The sequence below is a fragment of the Atractosteus spatula genome, chromosome 4 (assembly GCF_055471065.1).
Source record: "Atractosteus spatula isolate fAtrSpa1 chromosome 4, fAtrSpa1.hap1, whole genome shotgun sequence".
Lineage (NCBI taxonomy): Eukaryota > Metazoa > Chordata > Actinopteri > Semionotiformes > Lepisosteidae > Atractosteus > Atractosteus spatula.
Genome location: NC_142709.1, coordinates 35,085,369 through 35,102,096, shown reverse-complemented (window position 1 = coordinate 35,102,096; position 16,728 = coordinate 35,085,369). Strand labels below are relative to the sequence as shown.

At 38.3% G+C, this 16,728-nt stretch overlaps 1 protein-coding gene across 2 annotated transcripts in view; it reads left to right on the top strand.

The window, feature by feature from the left end:
• Positions 1–15,341, top strand: part of LOC148836295 (transmembrane protein 50B) — a 38,311-nt gene extending 22,970 nt beyond the window's left edge. For both annotated transcript variants that reach the window (XM_088913130.1, XM_088913131.1), the window contains exons 3-7: positions 3,067–3,179; positions 6,078–6,145; positions 6,978–7,070; positions 11,033–11,090; positions 11,552–15,341. In XM_088913130.1, the coding sequence (XP_088769256.1) occupies positions 3,067–3,179; positions 6,078–6,145; positions 6,978–7,070; positions 11,033–11,090; positions 11,552–11,597 (378 nt within the window). In that variant the 3' untranslated portion in view covers positions 11,598–15,341. The remainder of the gene's footprint in view (positions 1–3,066; positions 3,180–6,077; positions 6,146–6,977; positions 7,071–11,032; positions 11,091–11,551) is intronic.
• The last annotated feature ends 1,387 nt before the right edge of the window (positions 15,342–16,728 follow it).

Below are 16,728 nucleotides of genomic sequence, written 5' to 3'. Positions count from 1 at the left end.
CCAGATGAAATTGAAGATCAAAATAAGACTGTAGCTGTATTGTGCTGTTATGTTTCTGTACTATTAGAACTTGTACTGTAGATCCTTGATTCTTGGGTGGATTGAGGATACATTGCTTATCACTCAGCTGTTATCTCTCTGTTCTATCTACATTATATAATATCCCCCTTGCATTTTGCATCAGTTGGTGGTGCCAACTACTTCTTTGAAGCACACATTATATGAAACAAACAGGAAACATAAATACATAGTACAGTACTTATTAAAATGGGGAATTTTGTGGTTGACGTAACTCCAAAAAAAAAAACTGATGTCTCAGAATACAAAGCAGCATTCAAATATTTGTTCAAACACACAAACATGGCACAAAGGAATAAGACCAGTTTGATTCGAGGGGGCTACGCGATGTCGCCCCCCAAAAAGACTTATATTTCGGAAACAGAAGCACCGCAAACCAACTTTTAACAATGACAAATAGGAGTCATTGTGCTGTTTGTAGTGCCAGTTCCTCCTGTTTTGTGTTGCTGTCAGTAGCATATTAACTCTAGCTGTATGGTGAAAGACCCTACAGAATCAGCTTTAACAAACAAAAATCAACTGTGAAAATGTAGTTTAGTCTTTAATGTGCATGTTTTTTATATACGAACAGCCACATACGCAGAAATGAAACTGAAGGCTTTAGCCAAGGGGAGAAACTGGAGAGACCATGGCTCATTTATTCACTTAGCAAGGATGTTACGTTTTGCTTTTATTATTAACTTTTTGGTGAAAGTGAAAGAAAATCAGCTCTGGCAAAAGACAATGTCAAAGATTGGAAAAATATGTCAAGCATCTTGAGCGCCCACAAAAATTCAAATGAGCATATAAAATGTTTTGATAAATGGAAAGAGCTGGACACAAGGTTGGCGTCTTAAAACACCGTAGATGTGCAGAATCAATGGAAAATCTTAGCCGAGACAATGCATTGGCAGCAAGTGTTGAGACGTTTGGTTAGCCTAGCAAAATGTAGCATTCTGTGGTAGCACAGATAGACTGAGCATGATAATGGCAATTTCCTGAAACTTATAGATTGGCTTTTTTGATAATGTTATGGCTGAACACAATAGGAGAGTAACTTCTAAAGAAACGCAGGTTCACTACTTGGGTAAAGGAATTCAAAATAAAATCATAGCAATACTAGCATCCCAGATTTACGCGAAACTCTTACGATGCTCAAGTGAGCTAAGTACTACTCAATAATTTTAGATTGTACGCCCAACGTGCATAGAATGGAACAGATGACAATGATCTTTGACAATGTTTGCGCTTTGTTACAACACAGGAAAGCAGCGTGAAGATTAGAGAGCATTTCTTAGAATTCACAGAGCTGATAGATTCTACAGGAGCCGGCATGACTGACGTTCTGATCAAGAAACTTGGCGAGTTGGGGATTGATATTATGGACAGGTTGGCAGAAAATATGATGAATGACATCGGTTTTGACCAATTAGATCAGCTTTTTTGAAGCGGGCAGATTCAAAATTCAATTGCAATAGCCAATACATTTCAGTTTCCTCCAGGTTTTTAGATGAGTCAGGCTAGCCTTTTGTGGATATACAGCTACTCTTACAGAGGCTTACGGAGGCACCAAAGAAGGTAAAAACATGGGATATATTCTTTTTTTGCTGGTTTTTGCTTTTGCAGTCATGTTTTGCTGGCTTATCGATTACTTATCGATGCACGTACGCTGCGGTGTGTCGTCTGATAAAAAAAGTTTCATTGCGATTGATTGCCATGGTGTTTTTCAGTTCTGAAAACAGTTGTGTGAAGCTCCAGTTGTCTATTTTCGATTGATGTAAGGTTTTCTGTAAAGGTTTTGGGGTGTTTGTTAAACACGATGAAATGAGATGCAGAGACGCATCCCAATTCAAATAATAGGCCCTGGTCCCACGACATGCTAGGGGGAAGGGGCGGCACAATTGTGTTTCACCTAGAGCAGAATGGCACGTGCCGGCCCTGCTTGCGAGATGTTTGGTTTTACTAAACAACCTGTTGCACCCACCTTCACTCACTGTGTAAGGGATGTGATGCACTTTCTCCACCTTGAATACAATTAGGTCTTCTCATTGTGGCTCAACTGTAAAAATTCTCTCATGCCTTCTTAAACATCATTAAGAGCTTGCAGTTGAAAGACTTTGAAGACAGTGGCTTCCCTCTTCTGTCCTTTCACTCTTTTTTCTTCTCTTTTTACTTGTATTTTCTCTTTTACCCCTCTGGTTTCCTTTTTTCTCCTTTCATCCTCTTATTATATTAATATTGGATTTATAAAGGCTGTTTAGGTGCCAAGTCTGCCATACCGTGATGACTGTTCGCATTTGTTTGTTATTGTTTATGGTACCATGTAATAGTCTTTTGTCTTCTATGAAAATCCAATAAACTAATTGAACAAAAAAATGTGAGATTGCCAAGGGATAAAAAAACAAATTACAGGACACTGTACACATGGGAATGAAACTGTGAAAAACATTCTTAATGCTGTATAGATATCCCTTTGAAGCAATAAACTGAATGAAAATTCACTTTCTCAGATAGGTTTAATGCTAATTTCAAACTTATTGTTCAAGAGTTCATTATATTCAAGAGTTGAAACTATTTTTTAAGAAAACAGTTTCTTTTAAGGTCCAAGAAGGTGAATTTGCTTAGTAAGCACTGTGACTAGGAAAATACTATGAGTAATACAGCAATGAGAAAGGTACTGACAACTATTTGGTTTTATTGTGATGCCTTGTGGAAAGACAAAATTTGATACTGGAAGAGCAGAAAAAACATGTTTTAATGTAGCCCAGTTTTACATGTTTTACAATATTTCATTTAAAAAAAGCATTTACTGCATAACATGCTTTGTGTTTTATTGATATATTTACTCTGTGTAAATGGGATCTTGTTGACAGCACATCCTAGTGCCTCAACATTAATGTGCAAGGATTTTGTCATGAAAGGATGATATTGTGTTGATGGTGATCTTGGGTTTGAGGGGTGGTTGACCTTATTCTCATCAGTCCTGGGTCTGGTCTCTGGCCCCCACAGTTCTTCACAGGCTGGTGGATCATGATCGATGCGGCTGTGGTGTATCACGACCCCGAGAAGCTGAACCACGCCTTCCACACCTGCGGCGTCTTCTCCACCATTGCCTTCTTCATGTGAGTGAGCTGAGGATTTAGCAATGCTTGTTCGCGATGCATGGTGTGAAGAGTTGCCAACCGTTTGTCCAGTTGGCATGTTTTCGCCACCAGTGCTCTAAAGAGATGCCGTCACAGTTCTTGAGATGTTGCCCAGAAGAAGTAGTGAACTTGCAGATCATTCCAGATGGACTGAACTTGCTGAGTTGAAGACAGAGATGAGGGCTGGGGCTAACTGTTACTCTAGGAGTAAATCAGAATGTCAAAAACTAGAGGTTTTATTGGGGTTTTCTTTATTATATGAGTGTTTTTTCTTGTTCCTTTTGTGATTTGAAATGTATTGAGTTAAAAAAACAAGCAACTGTTACAAAACTCTTCCAGATTGTTCAAGTAAAAAGTTATAACACTTTTATAGGGATGAAAATGTTACTATTTACGTGCATGCAAAGCAGATGGGTAACACTGAGGTAACCATTAATCAATAATAAATTAGAAATCAGATTCCTAAATTACAAATGACTAAAAAAATATGGTGCAGATAATACTGTATCAATATTATCATGTTAGGCACAGTATGTTTGGTATGAAGTTGATATACAGTGGATATAAAAAGTCTACACACCCTTATTGAAATTTCAGGTTTTTGTGATGTAAAGCCAGAAATCAAGATACAGTAGATCATGTCAGACATTTTTCCATCTATAATTTGACCTTGCAACCAACAAAATTCAAGAGAAAAACAAATAGATAATTATTAGGAAAAATAATTGAAATTAAAAAAACTACAACACCCTGGTTGCATACTCTAAGTGTACCGTCCCTTTTATAATGGGGATTTTATAATAGCTGTGTTCAGAGTTACTCAGTCACATTCAAAATCATGCCCAAAGGTAAGTTGCATACATCTGCCATCAATGAAAGTGATTCTGATTAACCCCAAATAAAAATCAGCTGTTCCTGTAGGATTTCCTTGAACCTTTCGTGGTTGCATCCTTCTGGGGTAGCCATGGTCCGCAAGGAGCTGACAAAACATCTATGGGATCTTATTGTTGAAAGGTACTAATCAGGAGAGGAGTATAAAAGAATATCAAAGACATTGGATGTACCATGCAGCACTGTGAAGACTATCTTCAATAAGTGGAGAAAATGTGGCACCACAGGGACATTGCCAAGATCAGGACGACCCTCCAAAGCTGATGAAAGGACAAGGAGAAAACTTATCAGGGAGGCTACCAAGAGGCCTACAGCAACATTAAAGAAGCTGCAGGAATTTATGGACTGGAATGCTGGACTGGGCTGCACTCTTTGCATGTGACAACAATCTCCTGGATTCTTCACATGTCTGGGCTATGGGGTAGGGTGGCAAGACAGAAGCCATTTCTCACAAAAAAAAACATCCAAGCCCATCTAAATTTAGCAAAAGAAATGCATTCAGTCACCCTATACCATGTGGGAAAATGTTTTATGGTTCCGATGAGACAAAGGTTGACCTTTTTGGCCTACTGTGAAGCATGGTGGTGGCAGCATCATGCTTTGGGTCTGCTCCTCTTCAGCTGAGACAGGGGCTCTAGTCAAGATAGATGGGATAATGACAAGCTCCAAATATCAAGATATTTTCATACAAAACCTGCTGTCCTCTGTCAGAAAGCTGAAGCTGAAGAAGAAGAGGAATTTCATCTTCCAACATGATAACAACCCAAAGCACACATCCAAGTCAACCAAGGAATGGCTTCAGAAAAGGAAGATCAAAGTCTTGGAATGGCCCAGTCAGAGCCCAGACCTCAATCCCATAGAAAACCTGTGGAATGACATAAAGAGGGCTGTGCGCAGGAGATTCCCTGGCAATATGAAGGAGTTTGAACTTTTTTGCAAGGAAGAGTGGGATACAATTGCAAAGTCCAGGTGTCCAAAGTTGATAGAGACTTATTCACAAAGACTTACTGCTGTAATAAATGCAAAAGGTGCTTCCACAAAGTATTAGTTGGGGGGGGGGTGCACACTTGTGCAACCAGGGTGTTGTAGGTTTTTTAATTTAAATTATTTTTCCTAATAATTATCTAGGTTATTAGCAAGGTCACATTAAAGATGGAAAAATGTCTGACATGATTTCTCTTGATTTCTGGCTTTACATCACAAAACCTGCAATTTCAATTACGGTGTGTAGATTTTTATATCCACTGTATACAGTAGTGGTAATAAAGTGTTAACCCACTCCATATATTGGAATCATCCATAAAGTTTACTTTATTCAAGAAGATGTATTCAAGATGTATCTTCTTCTTGAAGATGTATTCAAGAAGATGTATAGAATTAAAGAGAACTGACCCCAAGGAGAGATTGGAACGCTCTCCAAATCAGATATTTGGCCTCCTGCAAACTGCACAAACAATGAAGCCCACTGTCTTCATTAGTGCTCCATTAGTGCTGGTTTGTGCCATTGAAAGTAGGGGACAGGTGATAGGAGACGCCTTTGCTTGGTGCCCCTGTACAGGTTGAAAGGTTTTAAAGTACAGCTATACACCTTTTGGTCAGGGTCACTAAAGATGCTTGCGACTGGTGATAAACCCATTTAATGAAGTGTGGGCCAATGCATTATGTAGAACAGGAACAGGTAAAGGTTTGTTCAGCTGAAGAAGGCTCCACAGCCAAAACATAGTGTCTCTTTTCTTTTCCTTTCAGCATGGAATAAACCTTTACCCGTTCCTTTGCAGCCTATGCATGCTGCCGCAGCTACCTACTGTACTTAAACTTCATTATATAGAATAGCTCAGTAGGGTAAAATATTATTATAATATATATTACATCTTGATAGGAAAAAAAGGTTTATCATCTGAAGGAACATAAATCTAAACATCAGGGAATTACATTTTCTTGAACACTGCTGCATTTTTTCATCCTATTGAACACTTGTCTCTCCAGGATTAATGCAGTGTCCAATGGCCAGGTGAGAGGGGACAGCTATGGTGAAGGCTGCTTCGGCAGAACAGGTAAGAAACAGCCTGCAAGCTGTGACAGGATGGAGTGTAATTTACCACTGGCTGTTCCTTGTTGAAGCTCTCTCCTGAAAAACGTAGATATTTTTGTCAGGTTCTGCCTAAGGCATAATGTGTGTTGTGTGTGATTGAGGTCAGCACTGGACTTCTTAATAGTGTTCTGATGGAAATTGTAATGTAACACATTTGACAAAGCATGATGTGATGTGTTTACAGGCTACGAGGTTTGTGTTTTGTGCTCATGGAACAAATACAAGTGGCTGTTAATATAAAATACTATTACATATTAAAGTTTTATATTATATATTATATACATATTATATAGTAAATTTATAATAAGGGTTAATTCCCAAGTACTCTAAAAACAATGTGTATCAGCCATTGCATTTTTTTATTTTAAAGTAGTAGGCCGTGGTACAGGTTGAACACTTGCACTTCACCTCTACATTTATTTTAATCATTAAACTTTGATCCTAAGAATTTCATAAAGCAAACAAAAGGCAGGGGGTAGTTATACTAATAAGTAAGTGAAGTAGATAGACTCCATTTTTTAAGGTTAATGACAGGCTGTCTCTGTAGTCCTTGAAGATACAGTAGTTCAGCTTTTTGTGGTTTAGTCTTCACACCTTGGGCTTTCTGTGGTGAAATTACTGGCACGACAGTAGCAGTGGGTTTGTTAGGTGTCCTAGAGGTTCTTGATGTCTGAACCAAATGTAAGGACACATTTATAAAATTACACTATTGTTTATTGTCAAGAAAAAAAATCTGGTGTTTTTATCTTATTTTTTAAGGATCAATCTGAAACCAGATTTTTTTTTTTCTCTAGGGGCAAGAATCTGGCTGTTCATTGGTTTCATGATGATGTTTGGGTCTCTCATTGCCTCCATGTGGATTCTCTTTGGAGCTTACGTTGTCCAGAGTAAGTGTCCTTTTAATTAGGTGTTAGATTTCATTTACCAGCAGTCTGACACTAGGTTGTCTGGAAACTTGAAACATTTTGATCTCAATGTGAGGATTGTTCTTTTCCACTTGATAAGATAGTAAAATATAGCCAGTCCTACATACTGTACTGTATGTGAGTTCTTTTTGCTGTGGAGCTCAGAACAGATGTCTAAGTAAAGTTTTTGTCTGTCTTAACATAAAACTAAAAACCTTTTGCAGGCACACATTGGATCTATTTCTATTTAATAGTCTGTGTATTTATTATTAATCAAGTATTTTATTTAAATATTTAAAAAAGAACTGCTGAATCAGGGAAATGAATCCAGGGTAATCTCATTTTTATCTGCAACTTGATCCTGGAGTCAAATCAGCAAAATAACTGGAAGAAGCAGGGTGGCTTGATGGGTTTAAGTCTGAAGTTGCCATTTTGTTAGTTCTTGTTTTACACCCTGTCAGTCTGAAATTGCCAGCACTCAAGCCCTACACCGCCTCAGGGGGAGCGTGTAGTGAGATGTCCACTATCTCAGCGATTCACTGTAATGCAGAGAGCTCCACAGCAGAGACGTGCAGAGACCTTTTGGTGGGCAGTGGCTCAAAAGGGCAGAAGTGACACTTTCCTGGGCAGGATTTGTTACATTAGAGTATCCTGGACACAAATCAGTGCCTGCTGTATTTCTGTGTTGTTTAATTTTACGGGACGTTTGGATGTGACCCAAACTTTAGTAGTAGTAGTAGTAGTAGTAGTAGTAGTAGTAGTAGTAGTAGTAGTAGTATAACTGGCTGTTATTGAGGCGTATGTAGAATGTAGCCTAATGAAGTGGCTTTTTTGATGACTATTTACCTGTTTGTCTTCCGCCAATTGTGACCTAGTTATGAAGCGATGTACTCTCTTTAGCTGACTCCCTTAATTCTCTCTTTTTTTCTTCTTTTTTCTGAATTCATACTCTCCTGTTTCTGTGACTGAACCATATATATATACAACAAAGAATATGTATGTTAGCTGTCTATATCATATACAAAAGACTGCTATGTCTACTCAGTTAACTAAATTTTCTTAAAGAAATCTCAGGTCTAGCTAGCTAAGTAGCCATGCAGACAACATGGCAAGTTCGTCAGTCTGCAAACTTAGAATAGGTGAATGAAAATAATCTTCCTTAAACACTAATTGCTCAATATGACAGCCTTGGTGTGTTACCTTTGAACAGTCCTACTGAAAGATTTGTGTATCTTCTCACCGTTCAAAAATGTTTAACACGACTTCCACAGGTGTAGTAGCCTACGTTGCTTATCTGCTTTTTTCTCCGCTTTTTACAACGGACAGAAGGCGTGCACGGATGAGATCAATTAGGTCCAATTTTTTTTTTCCTAAGGGGAGATTCATACTAAATACAGAAGCAGAACCGTCATGTGGCGGAAAAAAAAAAAATTGTTGGACTTTTTTTCTACAAGCAAAAGGGGGGACTTGGGCCAATGGGGGCAAAGGGGCAGGGCCTTGAGCCACTGTAGTCCCCCCCCCAACTCTGCGTCCCTGCTCCACAGAGCCTGGCAGCAGATAGAGTATTGCCTGGGGCCAGCAACATTGCTCCAGCCCACTTGGCCCCAGCAGTGCCATGTTAATTGTGTGTTGATTCTTAGGGAATTTTTCTGTCAACTGGGAAATGGGATTGAAAATTCAGATCCACAGGGAAGAGTGCCGTCTTAAGAAAAATAGATACGAAGATTATTTAATAACAGATATATTCCATGAGCTTGAGACCTTTCATGTTCACTTGAAAAGAAAATCCAAGCAGAGTTTTCTTTGTAGTTTTAATTTCTAAATCATGTGGAATTAGTTCCTTTGCTCATTTTAGCGCTGAACCTGTCGGGTGAACCTTACAATACAGTACATTACAGTACATGGATTTCATTATCTTTCATTTTAATTTATGTTTTTATTAATTGAATTTACATTAAACTTACGCTAAAAGTTTCCAGATATTCTTTTGGGCTGTGAGATTAAGAAGATGCAAATGAACAGAGTCGGATGGGAAATCAGTAGAAAGACAAGGCATTTAAAATATTTATTGGAAGTTATTATTGATGACGATGTGGAGCACACAGGTTGTTTCAGTAGAATTATATTAAGTTGTGTTGTCACTGACTTCTGTCACGACAACTATTAGTCACAGTAAACCTCTGTATGGCTCTGGAATGGCCTCTCTGTAGGGTTCTGTTTATAGGCCAATATTTTTCTCCTAACACAAACTAGGTGTATGAATGAGTTCTTTATGTTCTCAATTGACCGATCTGGATAAATAAAAATATTATTTAAAATAATAATTTATTATTAAGTTTGAAAAGTAGCCAAGACTTAATAATAATAATAATAATAATAATAATAATAATAATAATTAATAATTAATAATTACTTACACTTATATAGCGCTTTTCTGGACACTCCACTCAAAGCGCTTAACAAGTAATGGGGACTCTCCTCCACCACCACCAATGTGCAGCATCCACCTGGATGATGCGACAGCAGCCATAGTGTGCCAGAACGCTCACCACACATCAGCTATCAGTGGGGAGGAGAGCAGAGTAATGAAGCCAGTTCTTAGATGGGGATTATTATTAGGCCAAGATTGGTAAGGGCCAATGGGAAATTTGGCCAGGACACCAGGGTTACACCCCTTTTCGAGAATCGCTCTGGGGAATTTAAATGAGCACAGAGAGTCAGGAACTCAGTTTTACGTCTCATCCGAAGGACAGCGCCTGTTTACAGTATAGTGTCCCCATCACCATACTGGGGCATTAGGACCCACATAGACCGCAGGGTGAGCGCCCCCTGCTGGCCCCACTAACACCACTTCCAGCAGCAACCTTAGTTTTACCCAGGAGGTCTCCCATCCAGGTAGTGACCAGGCTCACACCTGCTGAGCTTCAGGGTGATATGGTTGCTGGCAATAACTTACTTTTTGTTAAAAGTAAAAAAAGAATCCAGTAAAGTACTTCTATAAGTACTTTTTATAAAAAGGCTTTTATAAAAAGTAGGATTATATTATTTTCTATTCCATTCTTATATTCACATGGCAGACTCCATACATTAAAATGATGGTGCTGTTCCTTCTAGAGATTCAGCAATCAAAGGGTTTTATACATTATTCACAAGAAATATATATAAAGATGGAGATTTTGCATCATTTTATTTTCTGCTCTGTCATGGGTGTCCATCTGTGATCCTACATTGGGCATGTTTTATGTTTTTCAATCCAAGTAAAAAAATATTAATTTCACATTGTTTCACATCTTTATTTATTAATGGTTAACAAGTCTTTGAGTGGCCACACTTATCACACAGTGGCAGACAGCCTGCCCTTTCTTGGGTGCAGTGAAAACAATCACTTTGCTATGGAAATTTAAATGAACATATGATTAATCTGTTTTTTTTATATCAGAGCCCCAGGGAGAGCTTCAGTGCTTCTTCCTGTCCAATGAATCTTTCAGGAGACATGCATTTTCTCTTGCCTTTAATATCACCTTATTGCTTAGTCTGTTTTGCTTTGTTTTCATGGTAGGGTATGTTGAACTAAAGATGTCACCTGTAAGGGGCATAACAGCTTTAATGTGTCCAAGTGAGGAAATCCTCTACAATAACTGCCACTCTTCTTCTTTAACATACCTTCACTCTGTCTATAAAAACTGCACACACTTTACTCTTATAGGACAGATTGGGGTATATTCGGGGTATGATTTAAAAGTTCTCATGTAAAAGTTGCAAGAAACTAGACTTGCAGAAGAGGCCCAGGATAGAATTGGAAAGCACTGGCTTACTCGTTTTATGCTTCAACCAGTGGACATGTGATGAAGCTTTCAAGTTCTGCAACTTCTGCACAAGGCATTTCCCCCTAAATCCTAGTCAGACTGCTTTGAGATTAATGTGTGGTCTGTCTCTCATTGCAGAAAAAGAGGTGTACCCTGGACTCGCTGTGTTTTTTCAGAACGCACTGATATTCTTCAGGTGAGATGTGGTGCTGTTTTCACTGCTTTCTGCTGCTGGTTAACTGTTTTTTAGTTCTGTTCCTGCAGCTGGTTCATGGTTTTCTAGTGCCCCTGTCTGCTTCTTTCCGTCCTCGTGTGTCATTAGTAGTGCTGGTGTGTTTGTAATTCATTCAAAAAATGCAATGTCTTGTAGTTTTCAGTTTCATCCCTCCTAAACAGAAATTTAAATAGCATTTTATGGCTTTCAAAAGCATTGAGATCTTTTAGACTTTGTTTCCATTTAAAATCATACTAACCTATTTTTTTGTACTATGTTTTAGAGTACATTTAATTTATTTTTAATAGTTACATATGTATTCTTGTGTATTGTTTGAGGTTTTACTAATTCATCAGAGCACTGTGTGGCGGTTGCACTGAGGAAAGCACTGTCCAAAAACAAATGTCAGTCAACTGATCAGTGACAGATCGTCTCTTTTCCAGCACTCTCATTTATAAGTTTGGAAGAACAGAAGACCTCTGGGCATAGCCCCACCCTTTCTGTGATTCACCAAGCACGCCTCTTTCCTTCAGCAATCAAACCTCACTTCGAGTGAACCCCAGGGCTACAAGAGAAAGCGTCTAATTAACTTACTGGAATTGCCCATGAGACGCTTTGTGAGCTGTGTCAACCATCTCTTGTGCCACCTGTGTCAGATTGTGAACATGGATTCCTCTCAGGATCTGAAGGCCTCGTTTGGCTTTGAGTGTTTTGGAAACAAATGTTTTAAAAAGCCACCAGTTTTATAATCCTTTAACTTGAAAGGTAAGTTGTATGCAGTGAGGAGGGTAAAATTTTAAATGCCTTTGTCCAGTACAAGCATGTAAAAAAGTTGTTTTCCTTTGTAATTCTATTGTAATTGCATTGTACTTTTCACTGTTACTTTCTATTGTGTACAGTACTTTTTTTTATAAATGTATGTATATGTACAGACTCAAAGGTTTTGCAGCACAGTATGACAGGTATGTCTACATCTGGTGGTTGCACTTTCATTTAAAGCAAGCACGTTTTACTGAAATATAGCCGTAAATAAGTTTCTCCAAAGGCATACACTGAAAATAAAGAAATCTCTTTCTGGAACGTGTGTAAAACCTTTACACAATGACTGCCATGAATGAATGTCAATCCTTGGGAGATCGGCAGCATAGAGTTTATCACACGCAAAATAGTTCAAAGCTGTGGATGGAGACAGAAATCAAAGAGCTTGCTTTGAATTTTTTATATTTTACTTTTTTGGTTTAGATTTTTTTGTAAGAAAAGCTGTGATATTAAATGTTCAGTGTGCTGTACAGCATTTTCTCAGAAGAATGCATTTTAAAAAGGTAGAGCCTTTTTTTAAAGTGGATGAACTGTCAGGTGGGAGATTTGTGGAAGTAATTTCCTGGTGTTAAAATAAGACACTTTGGTCTGAGAAGGTTCAGGCCATTATATTGTCCAGATCTGACAAACTGAGTTATTTTTATTTGCTGGTTAACTGTTAGTTTACAATGTAAAGGAACAACTGAAGGTCTGACAGGGGAAATGTGCAGAGACGCAATGGCATATCAGATGAGCTGCTGCGACAATATAGTGCTTCAAACCAAGACTGGCACAAGTTGACTCTGTACATCCTATGCCTAAATATCTGCTTATAGTACTGTAACAAAACCACTTAAAACATATTTGCTCTATGCCATAGCCAGGCAAAGCACAAAAAACGGTAAAAAAAAGGCAAACTACATCAAATGTACACAAGAGAGTTTATACTGAAACCATGCAGTGAGAGATTGTTCTTGAGATTGTATCTACATATTGGATGCTGCACATTGGTGAAGGTGGAGGGGAGTCTCCATTACCTGTAAAGCGCTTTGAGTGGAGTCTCCAGAAAAGTGCTGTAAGTGTAAGCAATTATTATGATCTATACATCATAATATTGGTCATAAAAATGGTCTTTGAAATTTGGATAAGAGCGACTAGTGACTAGCAAGGTCCCTGGGCATGACTTTAGAGGACAGATTGACTTTTACTCATGGTAAACAATGCTACCAGGAGAATAGTTTATTTTTTATATGAAGGGAACAAACAATTATTAACATGAAGGACATAAATGAATCCTAATTATTAATGTGAATGTAATAAATAGGATACAATTGTTTAGCTTACCGTTAGGACATTGTGGGAAAACTCTTTTGACAATTTAATACCAAAAAATTCTTACTGGCATTACTTGGCCCAACCAAGGGGCTTTTGGCCTGTGTACAGCTCCACCTGTTGCTTGCTTATATAGGATTAACTGGAAACATGCAATACCTCTCTGCAGGCCTGTAAAACTCAACACTTCTCACAGTGATGATCCTGTATTCTTGGCTTTATAAGGTTTTGTTCTTAGAGAATTGCACACTATATTTAAATTATTTGAATGAATATTTCAGTTTAGAATATGAGAGGGATAGTTTTTGGTGCTCCCAGCACTTTCACCAGGACTCGGAATTAGAAAAGGCACAACACCTTAAAAGGGGGGGTTTGCCAAATTCAGACATTCTGTATACACAGGAAAAGACCTCAAAGACCTGTAACTTCAAATCAACAATCCACAGCAAATAAAATTCCCCAAAACTCTTTGCCATCACCTGAAAATTCTTGCAAGTGATCTTAAATTGAGTGATACATTTAGAAATCCCTCGTTTTGTAATGCTATAAAAGTATAATTCCATATGTGACAGTTGTGTACAATGCAACATTAATTACAAAGTTTGTTCAGTCACCCAGTTATAGTACATAGCTACACAGTTAAAGCATACATAAAAATGCTTAATGCAACAAAGTAATTATTTTATTATTGTGGCAGTTAACTTGAAATGGTTTTTGGTGTATTTTGAATTTGACACCCTTGCTTCTTTTGCTGGAGGAAAGGGGATAATATTTCTCAAACAGGGGGAAAGTGCAGTCTTCAGGAAACGACAGTCACTGTGTTCATTTAATTATATTTTATTGAACTGTACATGTGTGGAGTTGGTATCACCTAAGAAATGAATTGTTTTTTCACCTCACCCATGTTTTGTTTGATTTCTGGACACCTTGTTGATGTTTGGTCCTAGCTGGTGTATTCTGTAATGGCACCTTAAAGTCAAAGTGTACACTAATAACCCCCAGACAACCAAAGTTCAGGAAAATGAAGTGTTCAAAGTCACTTTGGACATTAGCTGTATCTTTTAACTACTCAATACTTCAAAGGAAGGTTTTGCAATTCTTGCACACTTGGATGATAGATGATATGACAAATGTTTTTGCATAGAAAACAGAATTCCAGACTTGGGCAAAGGTTCATGAAAATAAAGTATAGCTAGTAAAAGCTAGATGCAAAATAAAATATTAAATTATTTTGGGAAGACCCTGTTTATTACTGCTGTTTTTTAGTTTCAGAGTATCAAAAGACACATCATATACAAAAGGAGATACAGATTTGAGTGAGAGGTTTCTAGCACTTTGTGTTATGGAGTTGTGGGGAATCATGCCTGTAGTCTTAAACATGTAAAGATTTCCTGCACTGGATTTCTTCAGGGGCTGGTGTGTCGAACCTCTTACCCAGGAGGGCTGCAGTGCCTCCCTAATTAGCTGATTAATTGGACAGATTTAACATCTGCCTTAAGACGTCACACCCCTGGGGTGTTCTTCCACTGATCATGTCGGCTCTCTCTCTGGCAGATGTGCCCTAGCAAACTGAGGATCGTCCTGCCCTTCAATAAGGCTGCCCATAGCTGTGCAGCCAAGCATGGCTCCAGCTCAAATGTAACAATGTGTGCCCTCTTTAAAATTATGCCATCTCTCTGTTTTGCACTGGGAAATCTGTTTGTTGGCACTATGTTGCGATTCACTTTTCTGACAGGCGAGCGTGTGGCTTCTTATCGGGTGGGAGTCCAGAGGTGCTGGGGTATAACGTCTTTAATACGGACAAGAGCACTAAGTGTCTTCGCTGGAAAGGTGTAGGGAGTTAATAGCACTACTATTAGTACTAGCGATAGTGCACTTCATTTTCCTGTGTATTTTCAAAGATGAACTTTTTTCACCACCACTTGTACTCAATGCACTAACCACACCAGGGCAAGAGTAGCCTTGTCACCTGGTTGTTGTATTGAAAAAATATACTTTTATCCTCAGTTAACCTCAATATCCAGTAGTAACTATTAATGCTGTGAACACGAATGGGTTTGTGATAACTATGTAAATTTAAAATAAAATAATAACCAGGAGTAACTTTGTTTTTGTTCTGCTCTCTTTAATTTGAAGAAGTAGTATAATTTTATCTCAAGCAAAACTATGTGTTAATGTGTTTATTTTTACTAATAGTAAATAAACTATTGTCAAATATGATTGAACCAATGCATAAATGAGGACTGAATTTACTTTTTGTTTTTTGGGTTTTTAAATGTATAGATCTCCTTAATTGCAAAGCAATTCTTAATTGTGAAAGTGAAAATTGTCTGTTTCAAAATTAATTTCATTGTAGTGTTGCACAGTAAATGTGTAAACATGTAAAATTCAGTTGTTAGCCTTACAGCAATTCGAGATTTACACTCCTACTATGCAAGCTGATTCCTAGTGAGAAAAAGCTTAATGTTTAGAAATGAGAACAGAAATATTCAAATGTGGGCCCTGGGAAAGTACGTACACCCCCCCTCCCCCATTATAGCAAGGCTGTAACACTTAACCCCTTGAACTTACTTGACTCTAGAAAATGTCTGCCATTGAAATACTGAGTTGACTCTACATCCTTATCCATAACTCGGAGACCGTTTCAGAGAACACGTCAGGGCTGTAAAGATTAAAGATCTCTCCAAGCCCATTGTTTCTCATTTCACCTCTGACGGCCACGACCACTCTAATCTCTCCGTCTGTGTTCTCAAAGACGGTTTTCCAAACTCATACATCAGAAAGACCACCGAAACTAAAATTATTCTGCAGCTAGGATCACACCTTCTCCCTTCCCTTAACGACAGACTACTGTTCTTTTAAATTTTCTCCATTCATTGGAAGTTTCATTTCACACCTCTCTGCACCCATTCTGACTTCACACCTCTTGATTGGCCTCTCTTTCTGTCCCCTGCTCCCGCCTCTCACTCCTCCTCCCTCCCAACCTTTGTTCTCCCGCTACTTTACCTTTGCCTACTGCCCTGTCTCTCTCACACCTGAAGAAGGCTCCACGGCCGAAACGTTGTGTTCTCTTTCTTCTTTTTTTCAGCATGGAATAAACCTATTACTTGTTCCTTTGCAGCCTACGCATGCTGACGCAGCTACCCACCTGAACTACTATCCTTATCCATATGCTGAATATTATTTTCCTTGCTTTAATCCATTTCGATACATGAAAATATAAATTCACACAGATAGAATTTATGCATAGGAACAAGTAAAGGTTAATTCCACCCTGAAACAGAAAAGGGAAAAAACTGCAATTTTCACACCTGAAGAAGGCCCAACAGCTGAAACATCTCGGTGGGGAATTGACCTTTAATTGTTCCTTTGCTACCAAGGTATGCTGATGCAGCTCACCACTCAGCATTTATGTGTGGCAGTTCTTCAGTAACAATAGTACAGTAAACATTTATTTTCACTCACATAGATTAAAACACAGAAAACAGCA